This window comes from Strix uralensis, chromosome 6 (assembly GCF_047716275.1).
Source record: "Strix uralensis isolate ZFMK-TIS-50842 chromosome 6, bStrUra1, whole genome shotgun sequence".
Lineage (NCBI taxonomy): Eukaryota > Metazoa > Chordata > Aves > Strigiformes > Strigidae > Strix > Strix uralensis.
Window position 1 is genome coordinate 21,185,156 of NC_133977.1, and position 19,213 is coordinate 21,204,368.

Sequence of the window (19,213 nt, forward strand, 5' to 3'; positions counted from 1 at the left end):
ACCGTTAACTGTGAAGAACAGAATGACTTGTAAAGAAAATTGAATGTCAGAGAAATAATTAAGCTGTACTTTATGTGAAAACATTAATCAATCCTATATTTCCATAATAATTCTTCACTTGACAGGCTAACACAGCTGATCAGCATAGTGGGCAGTAATGACCCATGATTACTTACTTTATATTTAATAGTAAATTTAATAAGTTTGGAGTTTTGCCTTAGTACAGTTTTATAGACTGAGTGTTAGGGTTTAGTAGTTCATATTTTCTTTAATATCTAGATGACCTGCTCAGCTGAATTTACTGAGATGTCACATTTCCAAAAGCAGGTTAATACCAAAATGACTACATTGCATTGCTTCAGATAGCAATTCTGAATTCTTTCAACACAGTTAGTAGCTTGCTTGTAATGTCTGTATCAAAGCTTCTAATGTCAATGTCAAGGTTTTTAAGGCTGGAAGCTCTCTAACAGTACATACAGATTTTGAAGAGGTTTACTTGGTGTATGTATTTTGTTCTGTAGTTTTCAGCTTTCTGTAGATTAACTTCTGCCTACTTTCTTCTTTTTTATTGTTTGAATGTAATTTCCTTTTTAACTGTTACTTTTCAAATTTTTGCTTCAGGGAAGAATTCCATCTATTACATCATGCCGGTAACATATTTAGGTTAGGTTGACTTGTCTTTAATATAGGCTCTGCTGTGTAAGGTTTTTCTCATGCTTCCAATCTTTTAAAGTTTATTTAGTGTTTGCTTTTTTGTGACCTGTGTTTTCTACTAATGTGTTGACTTGTTTATTGATCTTAAATTTCATATTCCACATTGTGCTGCCTCTGCCTTGTACAATATTGCAGGGTATGGTGTGCTATATAACATGTTAAGGAAGTATCGACAGTGTCCCCAGTGGCCGCTCAATTGTATTGCAGGATCAGATGCCAAAGTTCATTATATGGTCTATATTTGGTCCCTGTTGCTTTAACAGTCTTAGAGGGCAAACTATTAGTAGAAGAATGACCTGTGTTCCTCATGAGGTCATTGTAGATTTTAAAGGATCAGCAGTCAAGTGATGGTTTGTACTAATGCTGCAGAAGCTGCTTTAGGAAAGCTAAATTACGAAAGAAATGCCCAGAAGTAAAGGCCCTTTGCCATATAGGGGTACCTTGTTGAAGGTGCCCAAAAAGAAACAGGAAGAGCAGTGTTTAACTCCGCTACCTACAAATGCCCTATCCCCATGAGTCACATCTACCTGTCTCTGTTGATAGTTTTGGTAAATATACATCACAAATACTGTCCCACACCTTGGTGAGTAAGGGTTACTCTGGTCCTACTATCACATACACATTTTGGATCCAGGGAGAAATAGACAGATGCAGAAGAACATATTGTACACTGTGTGGTATACCTTTGTAAGAATATAGAAGGGAAAGTATTTTTTGAAAAATGGAGTGCAGGTAAAAATAGATAGGCTTTCCTCCAGAAACCTGCTTTCTAATGTTAGCACATTTTGAAATGTGGGAACATAAAAAATTCTTCTAGACAGCATGTGAGGTATATTTCATGCTTATTTAAAGAAACATTGATGCCTGCACTCAACTTGATATCTCATTAATGAGGAGAACCTTTCCAGTGTGAAAACTCGAAATAATCTATCTTCATGCCAACTGTTGAAGTGTTTTTTCCATGTGTTTCTTGTTGGGCTGTTTTCCACATGTTAACCACATGTTAAACGACCACCACATGTTAACATGTTTTGAATGAGCTGGAAAGACTTGCTATTGTCACATACATGATAAGAAACTACAATGTGTACAGGAGTTGGTTATAACAACCCCCCTTCATTACCACTGAGAAGTGGTTCTTACTGGTAATATGTCAATGACAACCATGGATTGCCTTTCTGTGACATTCCATGTACCATGTGTCTAGCAGACATAGCCTATTCAACTTTCAGCAATGATTTGTGTATTGCATATAGCAGTGTTGGCACACAGTGTTCATGTTAATAACAATACAATGAGAATACCTCAACTTTTTTTTAGTATAGGAATGCTATGCCATTTTTATTCAAATCTGCTTTAATGTAAGATCATATATTTGCTTTTTCTATTACTGTTCTCAGTATTTATAATACAACAGACATTAATCTATAAGCTGCCTTTTCAAAAATTTTTCATAAATATTAATTTTACTTTGATAAACAGCGACTTCATACTTCTATGTGCTGTTTGCGTGTAAAATTCTTCCTTAAAATGTGGGACATGAAGGTAGAAAATTTCTGAAAACCTTCTCCCAATTTGATCACTTATTTTGCCAACATTCCTTTAAAATAACAGAAGTATGTTTTATATTCTTGGACATTGCTGCTTCTGTAGATTATCAAGAAAAGTCTCAAAACTACATCAGCACTTCTTTTTTTTTCCCAGCTATGTCAATTCTGTGCAGCTGCCTGCTTGGCATCCAGATTTGTGGCTCCTCAGTAAATAACGTGGTGAACTAAGAAGAGACTGAGAGCTGGAGGCAAAAGTAGTGTGCTTTTTTAACAGCCCAAGATTTCAGGACGTAATGCCAGCTGGTAGAGAATTTGTGGGGTTTTTGGTTGGGTATTTTTCATTGCAACCTTTTTTGTTTGCAATTACATTTTTCTTTCATTAGAAATGTCCATGAAGTCAGATTTCTGGCTTTCTTTCAGCTCTTGCTTTTGTTTTAAATATAAAGTTGCTAAAAGAGATATTTGTTGTGATAAAATGACTGGATAGAAAAGTGGTCCTTAATAGTTTAAGAGGATTTTTAAGTATAAAGGCTTGAAATTTTTTGCCTTCTAAATGGAGAGGACACAAAGAGGAGCTTTTATTTTAAAAATCTGGTGTCTTAGTTACAGTATTTATAAACTGTGTTAAGTGTAATTAAACCTAATAAATTCTTTTCCTAAAAATTCTTTTCTTACTTTGGAATCCTTTTATTCATCTCTTCTCTGACTGCATTGCCTTATTTCTAGCTTGCAAGTAAATAAGTCGACTTTCTTGTGGTTTATCTTTTCCAAATAATTTTAGTTGCAATACAAATTTCCTCTGGGTGTTTTTCTTTAACTTGCTCCCAAATGCATAAACATGTGCATTTACCAAACAGTTACATCATGTGTTTGGTATATTACGCTCATGTGCAAAGGTTCTTATAGTTTTAAGTAACTTCAAGTGTCAATGGAAAGGATTTATATTGAAAATAAAATAACCCATGAAAAGCATATATTGTGACGATAGGAGGATCAAAAAGCATTACAGATAACTTGATTCTGTAGATACATAAATATTTTTCTACTATTTAAAGTGAAAATAGCTCTACCAAAATGCTATACCATTCTTAATTTGGATTGTCACATATAATGCAGTTATGTAGCACTTCTCATCTGTAAGTATCAAACTGCTTTACAGGGAGGGGTAAGTATCACAGTCCTCCATTTTACAAATGGGGAAATTGAAGCACAAAGAAGTAAAATGACCTTGCGCAAGGTCATCCAATAGTGGAAAGGAACAGCCTGGAAATGAACATAGTCACTAGATTCTGCAGGTGCTGTCTCCTAGATTACACTCCGTTGTAGTGACATAAGCTGCCATTTTAGGATTTTGGCATTATTATCAGTGATTCCTTCATACAACACGTTTATGTATAGTTGCCAAAGCGAAAATTAATATGGAAATCAACAAACGTGCTAAATTATTTTCCAGTACATGAGATTATATTTCTATTTGGACTTTGAAAAAGAAAGTCACCAAAAATCATTCTGCATTGGCTGATTTTTACCTTTTTTAATGTTGGCTGTGGCATCTGTTAAAATGTGGATAGTTAAATGTAGGTTGACTCTAATTAGAATTCATCACAAAACCTTGCAGAGGAGTCTTAGAGTAGCTGGATCATATGAATGAGGCTATATGTAGAGACTGCATCTGCAAACTGAAAAACATATGTTGTATTTTCCAAAAAAGCATTTCCTAGTTTAAGAAAATCATAAAGTTAGCCAAGTTTCAGCTAATTTTTTTGTATTCTGAGATAAAAGAAATGTATACATTTTTGCAATGTATACCAAATGGAAACTTCTTGTATTTTATCTACCCCTAAATGAACAACTGAAAATCCTGTAAAACTTAATACTTACCTTCAAAATGTGTGTAGTTTGAGCCTGGTAAAGTACATAACTTTCTTCTCCTTTAGAATGAAGTCACCCTGCTGAGAAATGAAGTGGCACAGCTGAAACAGCTTCTTCTGGCTCATAAAGATTGCCCTGTAACCGCCATGCAGAAGAAATCTGGCTATCATAGTGAGTAATGTTCCATTACCTATAGCCTTAGGCTGCATCCATGAAATACTGCCAAAGTGAACTGAATGAACATTAAAATTGAGAAGTGCAGTTCTAATATTACATTAAAGATTTTTTTAAATCTCGAAGGTTACTGGAAGACAGGAATGAATATGTGATATTTAGAAATATATTTTTAAGTCCTTTCAGTTGAAGTGTTGCATAACATTGAAGGTTTTATGTTGGTTTAATAAATGCATATGATAATTAGCATTTAAGGACTATCAGTTACTACACCTGCTTTGGAAAATATAATTAAAGTATTAAGAGCACATGATAAACCATTTTTTATACTTTATCTTAGCCTAGTACAGTGAAAGGTCCTTCTGGGTTTTTTTTTCTTCTTTGTAATGAGATTTCAGTAGAGGCAATATAACAGCTGTCCTCATTTACCATAACATCCAGGATCAGTCAAGCCGTTAAAATAATCAGATGCAGGTTCATGGCTCCTACTGTACAATGTCTTCTAGATTGTTTTTATTTCTGCATTAAATGACTACTTTTCTATAAACAGAGTATTTTAAAAAGCAGTTCGTATACTAAAGGGAATACTGAGAATTTCAGTAGCATTTTTTTCTAATACATATTTTTACTTAAAAGTTGCTCATTTGATTTTTCATCCTTCCAGCATTTTAGAGGTTAATTATGCTTTCCTGACTTGCAACTTCCTTTTTGGATATGATACACAGTGCCAGAACCAGCTGCTGCTGCTGTAGAATAAATGGCCAATTTTGTCCATTGTACACAAATTTGTTACAAATAACTGAGCTGGGAATGCATTAGGCAACATTCATAATATATAACCCACAGCTTTCGTTTTTATGATTTAGTGATATTTCAGGATATTTGTAAATGTGAAGATTGTTTCTGCCATATGTAGCCACTTCATTTTAATTTGCCAGTGTCAGTAATTCAGGAGAATAAAGGAACATTTTGCATTGCATGCAAACAGATCCTCAGGTGCTTGCGATAAAACTTAATGGCCACCATCTTTACTTGTAGTCATTGTAAGCAATTTCATCAGAATGGGCAATATTTTTTAATTTAAAAGATTCAGGAGATTTAGCAACTCTCTATTGCCATATATATTTAGAATACTGATTTTGTCAGTTTTGAGCTTATAAATCTTGGTCCTTTGATCTCCAGTCATTTTGACAAGATGGAAAATAGCATCTTGGAGTAAATTGGAACAGTATAGAAATATGTTTGGGATTTATATTAACAATGATTGCTGCAGGGATGAGGCCATTATGGGTCCCATCTGACAGAACAACATAATTTCATACGGAAGCTACTAGGGGATAACATTATGCATGCAAGGTTTCTCAAAAAAACCCTGAAAAACTGTAGGTTTCTTGAATTTTGATGTTTTGAGGATGTGTGTTCTTGAATTGGCATGAAAAATATTTAAACATAAGTCTTAAAATGGCAAACTAATTACATGCTAAGGATTTCTTCATTGAAGAATTAATGAATGGCCTTGTTTAGTAATGCTTATTTTCTGCCCTCAGAAAAGGACTATAATGTTCCTAATTTACTAAAGAATGCAAAATGAGTAAGAACTAAAATACTAATCAGTGGAAAAAGCCTACATTAAAAAAAAAAAAGTAAGCAAGGAGATTGGAAGCATAGCTCACCTAGTTTCTTGAAAGTAAAAGTTCAACATGAATGATATTTGTAATGCCATTCTGCTGAAAGGATTTTGTCACATTATCTCCATGTGAATATTGTTAGGAAAGCATGTTGGCTAAGTGACATATCCACAGTACAGTTTCTGAGAGTAAAAAATGGTTTCGGTTCATATGTTCATGAAAATGGTGTTCAAGAAAGTATTTTTAAATAAACATATTATGTTCATCAAATAATTTAAGATGAATTGCTTCAAAAAAGTATCAAGTGGTTTAACAGTCTGTCTCTGGAAGAAATTGAAGACACGAAATTACAGAGCTACTGCAGTGCTGCGTATTTGCACTGCTGAGACAGTGCTAGTTTATACTGCGCAGGCTGTGATTTAACAGCTAAGTCCACAATTTAGTGGGGTTTCATGTATGATGCACTTAAATAGACGCAAATAATCTATTGCTTTTCAGGGTATTTTTGGCACTTATTTTTACGTATCTAACATCTTTTGGATTTCCCAGGCACATCTTGGTCTCAGCGAAATGCATGACAGTGCAGATACACCTTTCTTCTAAGACTGTTTTGGGATCCTATTTTCCTTATTTAAAAAGTCTTGTGCCTGCTTCAAAAGATGGTGTCATCAGGACAGAGAAACCAGAAAAATGGTTACTGCGCTTTGAGGCAGTATGGATGAATTTCTGTTGCAATGTTTGAGTTTTCAGTCAGTTTAAACTTTTTATTCCCCAAAGAAGGATGCTATTGGTTCTGAATGCATCTTCAAACATTGGGGGGGGGGGGGGGGGGGGCGCGAAATGCCATGTATAGGATAAATCTAAATGCTGTTCATTTATTTTTCATGTTAGCTTTTCTATACCAGATTATTTCTAAAAGTCTTCTGCAATACTGCTATATTTTCTCAGGCTTTTTTTGGACTTGGAGCAGGAAAAAGGTGAAAACTTGTGAGAAGAAAATGTGTTGTAAAAATTTAGAGTTGTAAAAAAATATGAAAAGGGTGTTTTGGGTATTTTTTTCATATTTTTCAAAAGGACATCATAATATTCAGGAACATTTGTACAAAACTGAATATAACGGAAGATAAATAAAGGCTGCAATGTAGGTGGTGTTAAATGGGCTTTTTTGTGTTCTTTAGTTAGTTTTAAAGAAATGGTAGAAGGTGACTAACCAGTTTCAGACCTCAGATAATTTGAACCACTCAAACCACCATGTTCCTACATCCTGTTCTGGACAGGCAGCAGTACTTCAGTGACTGCAGGGGATATTCACAAAGGCCAACTCGTGGGAAATGAATATTTCTAGGCTTGAGTCCCTCTCTAGTCCATGGATGGCCTGATGAGAATTACCATGAGGCTTCCTTTCTATGATTATCAGGAGACTGAAAGGACTTCTGGATCACATGTCAGTGCTTGCATACTGGCTCCCATTTTGGTTTTGGTGGGGTTTTTTCTTCTGAAGACTGAAATCCCTCTGTTTGCTTACCTTACTGAAAACTATTGGTAAGTAATGCTAAGAAGCAAATAGCAGCAATGCTTGACTAGTCTAAAAGGGTACTTTTTAGTGCATCCTCAAAAGTCTCCTCTGTGCTCTGGATGGTATTTTTTTTTAAAATCTTTTCTATAGCTCAGTCTAGCCCATGTTCCATTACCAAAATTGCTCATGGCCACAGCCTGTCAGAACTATGTAGCCTTCAGGAAAGTTCATGTGATGTAGGTCTGTAAATTTTCAGCCTTCTAATGTACAGCACACATTACTTCTACAGATTCGTTTCTAATTTGGACTGTGCATTTTCCTTGGTTTGAGGCAAAGCTGGGGGAGCCATTAAAAAGCTAAAATGCCTACGCTTTTTTCCACATTGTTAGCTACATTATGATTCTGGTATGTATCAGTTGCACTCTTGAAACCACAGTTATGTGCCTGGCAATTCTCTGGTCAACTAAGATAAAAAAAAATCTGTTGGAATTGAAATATGACTTTCCTGTGTTCTTCTAAAAGTCTTTGTTCTTTATTCCCAATGTTCAGGCTTAAGAAAACAAGTCACCTTTGTAATGAGGTGACTTTGTCTTTTATATTCATTGAGTAGATTTTCTTGTTTGGTTTTAATTCTTCAAATGGAGTTCTTTATTCAGTTTTTGGCTGCTATTCTGTAAAATTTGGGCTACCCAAGAAAGGATTTTGAGGTAAATGTTAGTAGCTATTCTTTAGGGTGGCACCTCATTTCTAAATATTACTTTATAGTTATTGCAAGGATTTACGTTTCCAGTCAAATTTATTACCATAAACTAGTGTTCGGTCTCTATATTAATTACCTGTCTGCTGTAAGCTTCCCTCTTCTAGCCCCTGGCATCTGAAAATACCTGAATCATGTCCTTTTGTCTCTTCAGCACAGTATATTTGTTCATCTGCTCAGTGCTACGAGAACTTCTGTTGTACATTGGTGATCATAAGTATTCTGATAACTGTTTCTTCCATTGCATATATGGTCTTGCTGAGCCCATCAAAATCAGAAAATCAGGCCTTTCTCATGTTCTTTACCACTGTGATATCATTACAGACATTTGAGTTAACATACATGTTATGGGATACAGAAAACGTATCTTCCTTCTCTGGCTGAAAGATAATGGATCTACTTTACTTCCTCTCTATCTCTGTAGCATTTAAAACTAACCCTTTTTCTTGAGGATAAGGAGGATTTTGCCAACAAGGAAATAGGGGATCAACAGAAGAAGCGTAATAGGAAGATTGAGATTCAACAACAGCTCTGAGGAGGAGGAGCAGGTCTTACAGTGGGGAGACTGGATTCAATACATGCTGTCCCACTTGCTGCCACTTCATTCTGTCTGAGAGTAAGAATATGCTACTCTCACAATTAATAACTAAGTGTTTGTCAGAAAGCGGCACTAGAGTTTCTGTTTTAACAAAGTTTATATGTGTTCCTTCTTACTTGTTTTTACATGAGATCTTTAAGTCTTGATAGAGGTGTAGCCAAGATGAAATGCTCGTGAATAGTGTTAACCAAATTGGCACTCATTCATGTTCTTTCTGTTCTTGAATGGGCAAATCCTACCAAGGATCAGAAACGTCTTTCCAGAAGTATTTTAATTTTCTTCCTCTTGTTGTATACAGTTACCATATAACCTTAGGATATGTGGTAGTTGCCAGCAGATCTAGCTCACTATCATCTGTCTGTTATCTCCTGCAATGCTTGAAAGATCCGTATCTGTAAATTAGTTGGCCTTGTGGATAAGACCACTATGATATTTTCAAACAATTATGTCCATGCTCTTGCAGTAGAGGTATAAGAGAAATTGCTACCTTGTTCATGTAGGCGTGAAATACATGCATTTCTTAGAAGAATACGTGCATTTCTTAGAAAGAAGAATACAGCAGTTTTGCTTGCTTACCCACCCTTTTTGACATTACCATTCTTTTCCAGAAGTGGTCAATAATAGAACTATTGTTTTCAGGCTCTGAAGAGGAGTGTGTTCTTAGTATGCATGGGGTGATGCAAGATCTTTATACTGGGGACTTGACTTGCTAATTTAGTGAATTTTCTTACCCATAGCTAGTATGTCATATAAACCTCAGCACATCATAAACTTCACTTCATCATTGTTTGTTCATGCTTAGTGTTCCTTTTAGTTGCTGCTATTAGCCTGGTTTTCTATGGAAACAAGACTATGATACCACAGTGGTGTTCATCTTTTAGTGTTAGTGTCATCCTTTCCCATCCCTCCTCTTTCCCTGGGTAACTTTTGAATTTGTAGGCCAATCTCAAGAAAATCTGAAAGGCACTGCAAAGTCAAGACTAGAGAAAATCAAGCTTTGTTCCATTCCTGTGTCACAAGCAATAGTTCATGCTTCTTCTGGCTATGTTTGTGTGTATTCTTCTACGTTGTTATGTTATACAGTAGTCAGTAGTGGTTTAAAAGGGACTTCCAGTATTTTGTCTGTATACTGGGTTTAAGTCAGAGTATAAAACTATTGCGAAAAACACCTTAAAACACTTAAGTAGCACAAAGTGACACAAAACATAATTAAATTTGGTGTTCATACTTTTAATTTTGAGTGAAAAACGGTAGGCTTATTTTCTTGTTTTTTTAGTCTTTAACTCAGCTTTTTGCTTGACAGTGTTTGCATAATACCTTGGCTAACTTTTGCAACTCTGGAAGAAAAGGATGATTTTAACATGACTAGGATGTCTGTGCAAGAAAGACATTTTAAATCATGCTCATTTTGCACAATGAGAATTATTTTTTAATCTGTTTACTCTCTGTCATGAGAAAAAATGATGCAGCTGTGTGGCTACTTTGCTTGTTTTGTGCAGAACACCTGAAATACTCTTGAAGATATTTTAAAAATCAGTTTTGACAATTTCAAATCTCTTTGAGAGGCATACTGAAGAAGTTACTGAACTTCATTCTGTTAAAAGAATGTGGATTGAAAATTTGTGGAAGTATTGTCCAAATTGTCCAATTAATATGGTAGTGTAAATAATATTTTTTCAGATATCATATTCATAAGCACAAGTATTAATTACTGAATATAGAATTATTCTAATTTGATTACTAAGCAAACACAGTAAATAGCATATATTAAAAATCTTAAGCCAATTCACAGAGCTCCGAGAGACGTGGTAGCATTTTTAATCTATAAATATTGCTTACTGACATGAGCATTCATCATTAGAATTAGGCGTGGTACCCACCAGCTGATTTACTAAGCAGGAAATTGGACAATTTTAATCACAACTATGAAGATGTGAAAATGTTCTTGTTTCCTGAATATTCCGTACTGCAGTCCATTTTTTTTTTTGCTTACAAATTAGCATTTTCTTTGCAAAACAATCTTATTTTCATTTTTTAATTTGTGCTGCGTTGCACCATGAGTTTTAATTATTTAGGGGATGATTGCTGTTACCTGGGACGTGGTGGTGTGTATTCCGGGTAAAAAAATAAATTAATTTTTCTTCTTCAGCTGCAGATAAAGATGACAGTTCAGAAGACATATCAGTGCCAAGCAGTCCACACACGGAAGCTATTCAGCACAGTTCTGTCAGCACTTCCAATGGTGTAAGCTCAACTTCCAAGGCAGAAGCGGTGGCCACCTCCGTTCTCACCCAGATGGCAGACCAGAGCACAGAGCCGGTGCTTTCCCAGATCGTCATGGCGCCTCCCTCCCAGTCGCAGCCTTCAGGAAGTTGATTAAAAACTTGCATTGCATCAGTTTCTTAGATACACATTTGTGACTTTAAAGGGAAACCAACAAAAGACCAGTCTCCATCTAGGAGAAATTGTAGCTTAAAATTACTCATTTTTAAAAATCCAACTTAAATTTGGCTTTAATGATTGGCAGGTGAAGATGAGACAGAACACCAGTTCTAGTCTCTTTGCAAAAGACTTTTTTTTTAAGTATTAGTTTTACTAGTTATTTTTTGTGCTTAACGTGTAAAGTGTGTGTACAGTACAATGTGGTTTATTTCATTTTTAATTTGGTATTATTTCAACAAACATTGGGGTGAATTACTAAAGGTCATCCCCAAGACTGTGATAGTAATATTATGTGACATTTTTATACCAAAGTTCTGCATAGTCCCTATTGACTTTGTAACATTAGCAAGGTCATAAAGCACTAGGCAAGAGAAAGTAACAGTAAATTTGCTTTTAGTCTTTTTGCCTTTTTGTTGTTTTGCACATTATGAGAGGACGAACATTGGGAGAAAAAACGTTTGGGTTGTTTTATGTATAGCATTTTGGTTGGCTTTTTAACTGTTGGGGTTTTTAATTTGTTTAATAGGGCCAGTACAGTATATGAGATACAGTACTCTTATGCACATACCTATCCTAGAGGAGGATCATTACTAAATAGATTTGACTTTTTTTTTAATTTTAACTTGATGTCAGGTGGGTTTTTTTTGCCCCTCCAACACTTTCATTCTGGGGGGAGGAGAGCTTTATTTCTCCATTCAGAATAGATATCTATAACTACCCTTTGTTGCTAGGCTGAAACCAGTAAGCATATTGTAAAATACAGGGTTATCAAATATGGAATACTTAGTATTCCAAAGTAGGTTGATATTTTGTGGATTTTTGAGTCGCAGACTAAGGAGTTTACTCATGGGTTTGGATGCCAGAAAAGCCTAAAATTCTTCTTCAGACAACTCAAGACTTTTTTTTGTCATTGTCTTGTATTTGCAAGCTAACTTGTACTTAATTCTTGTGTAAGCACTGTCATCTTTTAGTAGCAAAAATTTTGATACCTTTCTTGTGGAAAAAAAAAATCAGTATCTACCGTATCTTGGAAACAATGTAATTATAATGTGGTGTGTGTGTGTGTGGTGTGTGTGTGTGAGAATGGTTCAGTAGTTAATGCCAGCAGTCTTTTGCTTGAATGTTTAAAGATGCCTTCAATGTGATGCTGGCTGATAGGTGATTGCAGTTTTAAAATGTTATTTACTGTGCGAACTTGGATAACTAACATTCCATGATGTAGTTTGTTTCTGATGAGATGATTGTAGGTACACTTTTTCTCATTATCCAATCATCTGTAGGATATTGAGTTTTTTAAATGTGCCATTATCTATTTTGATTCTGTACTCATGTTCAAAATACAGTACAATATTTTACAATAGATTAAGTTGTTTAAAAAAAGTAGATGTGTGCTTTCAGGTCGGAAAACTTTGTATAATAGCAAAAACAGATGCATAGTAGCAACTGGCAGTAAAGCAGGATTCCATTATGTATATAACAAAGATTTAATGCATTTATAATGGGTTGTGTAGTTCATTTGCTCTTCCTTCTCCACACTATACTATGTGTTTTTAAGTGTCAGTGCCATCAAGTTTCTATTTGATTCAGTTTTAAGTCTAAAAATGTAATTGATCCACAGGAAAATCATAATTTCTACAGTATATATACAACCATACTATAATGAAAACTGGACAAAGAAGTATCTAAGTCATATATGTATCATTGCAGGGCTTTAAGCATGAAAATAATAGGGATTCTAAATATTTTGTATTTTAAAACTAAGAAAGTTGAGTTGATAACTTGATGTGTTTAAAAGTTTTACTTTCCCAATTTCAAGATAAAAAGCTGTAACAGTTATTAAACGTTTCCAGGATGGTGAAATACAATGGAACTCTTGTGAGAAGGAAATTAATTGCAAAGGCACAAAATGTGAATTCTGCGAGAAAGCTATACAGTCACTTTTCATTGTAGTTTTGGTGGGCTAGGCAAGGCCTCGTTGATTATACTATAATTTGCTCTCCTAAACACAAAAGCTTTTAAATCATATTTATATAAGTGGAGTTTTTTTATAACAAAACTGTTGCGCTTGTAAAATAAGTCTACATAAGTGTATAGGAGACGTGTAAACAGTTAATGAATTTAACAGTGGGGCTGGAAAAAGAACCATTAAAATCTGTGTTCAGCAAATAGAGAAAAGTTATTAGTCGTACTACCATGGATTCCGTTTTGAGACGTATGTCACACTACTTCTGTACTTAGCATTTTGGGTCTTTACATTTGACATGTTTCACAAACTGTACTGTTTTCTTTTATGTGCAGTTTGCATGAGTAAATCATCAAAGAGAATAAAATCTATCTTTAAGTTATGTTCCTATTTTAATGAAATTATAATTGTTCTAAAAGGCAGCACTGTCTTCAGACTTATTTCTTCATCCTTGCATTTATCAGCTTTTTCTGGAAGTCCTTACTGTAATGTCAAAGTAATGTTATGTAAATAAGAACACGTATGTTTCTTTAGAAAATAAGCTGAATTCCATTGCTCCAGTTGAGCTCCAGCAGCTTCTGATGAACAAGCCTCATATCGTTAGTTCCAGGAGCCCAATGTAATCTGCAGATGAAAGAGTTCATAAACATAGCTTGATGATCCCAGATGTTGCTCAGACATTTCTAGTTGCCCCGAGTTCCATAGCAAAAGCGCTGTGTGTAATCAGAACTTTCAGCTAACTTCCAGGTATCTTAATCTTAATATACCTGAAGCCAGGAAATAACAGCTATAGTCAGATGAGCTGCTTACAGTTGTGTTGTGAAAGGTTGAGGAAAAAGTCATGCCCTCACACTTGATTTTTAGAATATTAAAAATGGTTTAGGCTTATTTATGAACGTTGGAAACGCATATGGAGTGGCATGTATTCTCTTACATCATCATTTGAAAAGCTCCTCACAGAACCCTGATAGGGAGGCTTTGGAGGAAGCAAAAAGGGTAAAGTTGCTGTGTATCTGCATTTATTGCATGTATTGACCAAAGGAAATCAAACTGCATGGGACTTTGAGCCTAATGTGAGAATAATTCCCAAGGCCTCTGCTGCTTCTTTATGTTCTTTTTCTGAGTCTGTGAGTTATGCTTGTCACTCCAAGGAAGAAAACAGAGGCCATATAACAGGGCAACTGGGGGGGGGAACCAACCCACTTTTTAATGTTTAAACTGTAAAAAGACCTGATTTTATGCCTAACTACCCAATCTAAGCAAGCCTTTTCTCTTTAAAATGCTAATAGAGGCTGGGCAAAGAAAGATACTACACTGATGGAATGAGATGACAGAAGTGTTGAATGAGCGGTGATTTCAGCTACCAGAATTACAGAAGTAATTTGCTTAGAGAGACACACAAACATTTTAATTGGTCATCATAAATGATAATGAGGAGAAAACATAGTGAAATTAAGTGCATCCTAATAAAGTAAGGTATGTTAAATTGCACTGAAGGAAACTTCCGCAATGCTTCTTGACATGATTAATATACTCATGACAATGTGTCTAATGAAGGTTGTTTGCATTTATATGCTGCCTGTTGCTTCCCTCAGTAGAGAAATAATTTGAACTGCACTCATTTACATTGCAGAACAGTGAGCGTACGATTGGCTTACAGTAGTCTACATTTATTTTTAACCATCATATCAATAGTAATACAGGTAAGGTTTATTTAACCTGTGTCTTGTATAACACTCTGTAGGTTCAGTCCAGATGACACTATCATGAAATAATTTGGATTTTCAAAGTTTTAGGTTCTTTAATAGTACATCTCCTTTTAATTTTTTTGTTTAATATGACTTTTTTTTGTTCATGGAATTTAAGATTATGACCTTTCTTGTACTTCACTTTCTTCCTCTTCAGAATATTTTTCTTGTGTGATGAGCCCCTGAAAGTGCTTATATATTTAGTGTGGAATTTCTTCTTTTTGCATATTGCTTCCTCCTTGGTTGTGTTAACTCTCTCAAGCAAACTTTTATTTCAAGAAGTTAGTAGTTAGGAAAGGAATTTCTGCATGCTGTGTATCTTGTCTTCTTCAGCTAAAATAGATATGAGAAGCTTATGAAATCTTGACATTTACATCTTCCTAGAACAAAATATGTTACAAAATACATATTTAGGTCTGGAAGGACATCCTGAATCTCCAGTATGGAATTTTTAGCATTGCAAAAAAATTCATTCCAGATGCTCTGCAGAACTAATGAGTGCAAGTTGTATGCTGATGGCTTCATAATTCTGCAAAGTGCAACTATCTTCAAAAAGTTTCTAACTTCCTAGGTGTGGGATTAGTTATCTAATTATATGGCTGTCAATAGAATAACAAGACACATAAACTTGATCCAATTTGTGTAATTATTTTAAGCCTTGCCCGAACTCTCTATCACTCTTCTATTACCTTTTTTATAATGATGTATGTTTGTTCCAAGCACTTTTTTCTTATTCATTTTTGGGGAAGAGGAGGGAGAGGAGAGAATGTCCTTAAATTTTACAATAAACTACCTATAACAGAATTTAATCTGGGAATGAATACTTGGTCTGAAAAGTGTTGTGAAATGATTATGCAAGTACATTTATTTTTAATCCCTAGCTAAAAAAAACAATAGCTTGAGCTGCCGAAATTGATTGGAAATGGTAACAAGCATAAAAGGTACAAAACAGCTGGAAGCAAAGAAAAGTACTCATGCTTGTAGAAACTTTTGTTTGTTTGTTTTTAATACGAATAGCAGACACAGAGTAGGGGGTGGGCAGTATTTGTAACTGCTTTGGAGAGCAGGGCCTGGTGATACTCCAGCTTACAATTAACAAACTTAAAGGATAGTACTGTGTAGTTTAGGGAGATCTGTCAGTGCCTGACTGAGAAGATGAGCTTCAGGAATGAGCGTGCTGTCACATAGCTCCTTCAGAGGAACAGAGTTACAGGTAAGCAGGTTTTCCTTGCCTAACTCTCGCCTAGGGCTAGCTTGATACATCAAAGTACAAACATTAGCTATTACAATTCCATTTAATACCGTCTGTCCCCAGGTGGATTGAATGCAATGAAGGCAAGTCTGATGGGTCTGTTTAGCTACTCATAAGACAAAGTTAAGGTCTACTTTTTTTTTTATAACTGCCCAAAAAGTCCCTGCTCTTGTTTTCCTGCAGCTAGTATTGGCATGGTATGTAAATAGTCTTTGTCTCCCTTTAGCTGAATTGCTTGTTCTAGACCATTATAGAAGGCAAAAATACTATCCTTGATAAACTACGGGACTGATGCATTTTAGAAACTGAATTACTTCAAAAATGTTTATGTTTAAAAATAAAATGGGAAATTACACCGATGTCCCACATCTAGGATCCTAATCAGGGGAAAAGGGAGACAAGTAAAGATACAAGAAGCCCTCTGCTTTAGCAGTGAACAAAACAAATTGCCTTTCTGAATAAATTCAGAAAATGAAATGGAGAGGAAAAATAGTCGGTGCCATTTGCCCACTATTCCCTCTGAACAAGAAGGTGCTGTTTCATGTCTCAATTATGCCAGCCCTTGTCTCACACTCTCTCTGACATAAAGATGAATTCTGTGATGATCTATTTCTTAAAAATGTTTACAGGGATGTTAGGAATGTTTTGATCTCACTTGAGGCAAGTAGTATAAGCATCCTGTTATTCATGACTGCATGTTGAGGAAGATACTCTTAAAGGTGATAGAACATATAGTACAGTGATTCTAGTTGTCTATAAAATGCCAACAAACTTTACAGTCAGCATGGTTATGATTTCAAAACAAGCAAAAGGCTAATATTTCAGTTTTCTTGTTTTCTGTCCTCCCTTTCAGCAGAATTGCTTTAAAGGGCTAATGATTTTTGCTGAAAAAATAGATAATCCTTGTAAATGCCAAACAGATGCTGGATATTTCACTGGATGATAGGAACATTTTGAACACTTGATCATTTTGTTGAATATTTAATGAATCTTAAGCTATTAATTTTATAATTTATGGCTTTCACATATCTGTGAATATATAAAAGATTTCTTTATGCTATCTCTAACAGTTTACCCAAACTTTTTAGAGCTCTGATTCTAATAGGACTTAATTCTTTTTTTTCTTCTATATATTATGCAGCATGCTTGAATGCTGTGTAAGAAGGTTGCTGGCCATAGATCTTTGAGCTGTTTCCATTCACCACACAACTGGAACACTGTTTCTGAGTTGTCAGCATAGTTGTATTTCTGTCTGTTGTCACTTCTGCCTATCGTATGGCACAGCATTGGCTTCCTTGGGATGGAAACATGTTATACTGACTTGGGTGCTTCCCTTCTGTGGTTGCTTTACACCGTAAGTACCAGTTTGTTATAAACTCTGGCCTTTTCCTTGTTCCAAGGGTCTGGCAAAGTCATTTTGTTTCTGGAAAGAAATGCATGATCTTTACCTGCTCTTGTAATTTCACATCTAGCTTAGATTTTGTTGTTGTTTTCACCTATTGGATAAGGGCACACATCCCCACTTAATAACTGCCCTTTATAATATGCCAGGCACCCAGACATGTTCATGAGGGTGCATAAAATCCTGTGGGTCTTGTCTACCTAAGAAAATGTCACCACTTTGGTGGAATTAGATTGTTATAAACACAAACTTTCAGAGATTGTAAAGTTTTGTTCTGGCATGTCTATTGATTTATTTCAGTCCAGCTCATGTTGCTGGAGAATAGTATTAAGCTAAACTTAAAAAAAAAAAAAAAAAAAAGCATGTGTATAGTTACTAAACCAATATAAAGCCACTTAAAAATTTTGCAGTACATCATTTCTTAAAGTATCTGACTTAAACCAAAGCAGTGTTCTTACAATGACAATTTCAAAGAAATTTGTGCCTGTTTTGTGAAGAGGTGAAGATTAGTTTTACCCTAGTGAAGTTAGATTCCTTCTATAATGAGGCTTTCCCAAGCAAATATGAGAGCAGGATCTGATTTAGCCAGCTGTTAATCACTATTAATGCTGCTGTCAGTAAACATAATTTAGTAAAAAAAAAAAAAAAAGAGTGAATCACAGACTTTCTGTGCATCATGATCCAGTGATTATCTCTCTTTTTTCCTTCAGTATTGCATTCATTTCAAGATTGCATTTCTTTCTAAGGCCCAAAGTTTCTCCTCAGATGTCACTGTCGTACCTAGGGCCTTACTGCAGCTTAGTCTAAGTAGGGAAGCTTTTTTCCTGAATATTTTTTCAATTTTACTCTTCAAGTGCTCAGAAATCTATTATATTAGTGTTTATGGGTTTTGAATGGTGCCATAAGCCTCCACCCTGAAAGATTTTGATATTTTCTCTAATCTACCGACAGCCATTCAGCCCCTTGTCTGCAGCTGGCAGCAATTACCACTGCTGCTGCTAGTGGAGTTGAAGATCTGTTAAGAGCAAGAGACCTTGGTGTGAGACCTATACTTTATACACATTGAGTATGTATTAAAAAACACTTGAAAGTGAAGTATTTCTAAAGCATGTTGATATGCGGTTTTAGATTAAATGAAAAACTTAGTTGTTTTTCAAAGAGCATACTTGGAATATCTTTTTTGGGTTTGGTTCTGGAGTTTTTTGATTGTTTTTTCTTTTAGAATTTCAGTGGGAAATGAGGTGAAGTCAGTATTCTGCTGAATTTTGCTGTGATGAACAATTAAACAGGCTCAGAGCAGCAGTACCTGTGATGATCTAACGAAAAACAGTCTCACTGTGTAATTTGCACACATGCAAAATTGAGTACATTCATTGAAGGTATTTTGACTTTCTGTAAGTAAAAGTTAACTGTACTCTAGTCTCTTTTAAGGAAAAAGTTAAGAGTTCACTTCTCAGTCTTCCGTTTTCCTGCAGAGTAAGGGAAATCCTCTTGCTTGGTTTTAATCTGACATTGAGAGGCTTATAGACATTAAACAAACTACCTATATGTCACCCCAGTGGAACTTCATTGCACCTCTGGGCACAATACGTGCTAC

At 35.1% G+C, this 19,213-nt stretch overlaps 1 protein-coding gene across 5 annotated transcripts in view; it reads left to right on the top strand.

Moving 5' to 3' along the window:
• Window positions 1-13,636, top strand: part of ATF2 (activating transcription factor 2) — a 51,996-nt gene extending 38,360 nt beyond the window's left edge. For 4 of the 5 annotated variants that reach the window (XM_074873171.1, XM_074873174.1, XM_074873175.1 and 1 more), the window contains 2 exons: window positions 4,202-4,307; window positions 10,959-13,636. In XM_074873171.1, the coding sequence (XP_074729272.1) occupies window positions 4,202-4,307; window positions 10,959-11,185 (333 nt within the window). In that variant the 3' untranslated portion in view covers window positions 11,186-13,636. Of the gene's footprint in view, window positions 1-4,201; window positions 4,308-6,487; window positions 6,745-10,958 lie in introns of those variants that run through there. The other variant, XM_074873176.1, reaches the window with a different exon arrangement.
• Window positions 13,637-19,213: the final 5,577 nt, after the last annotated feature.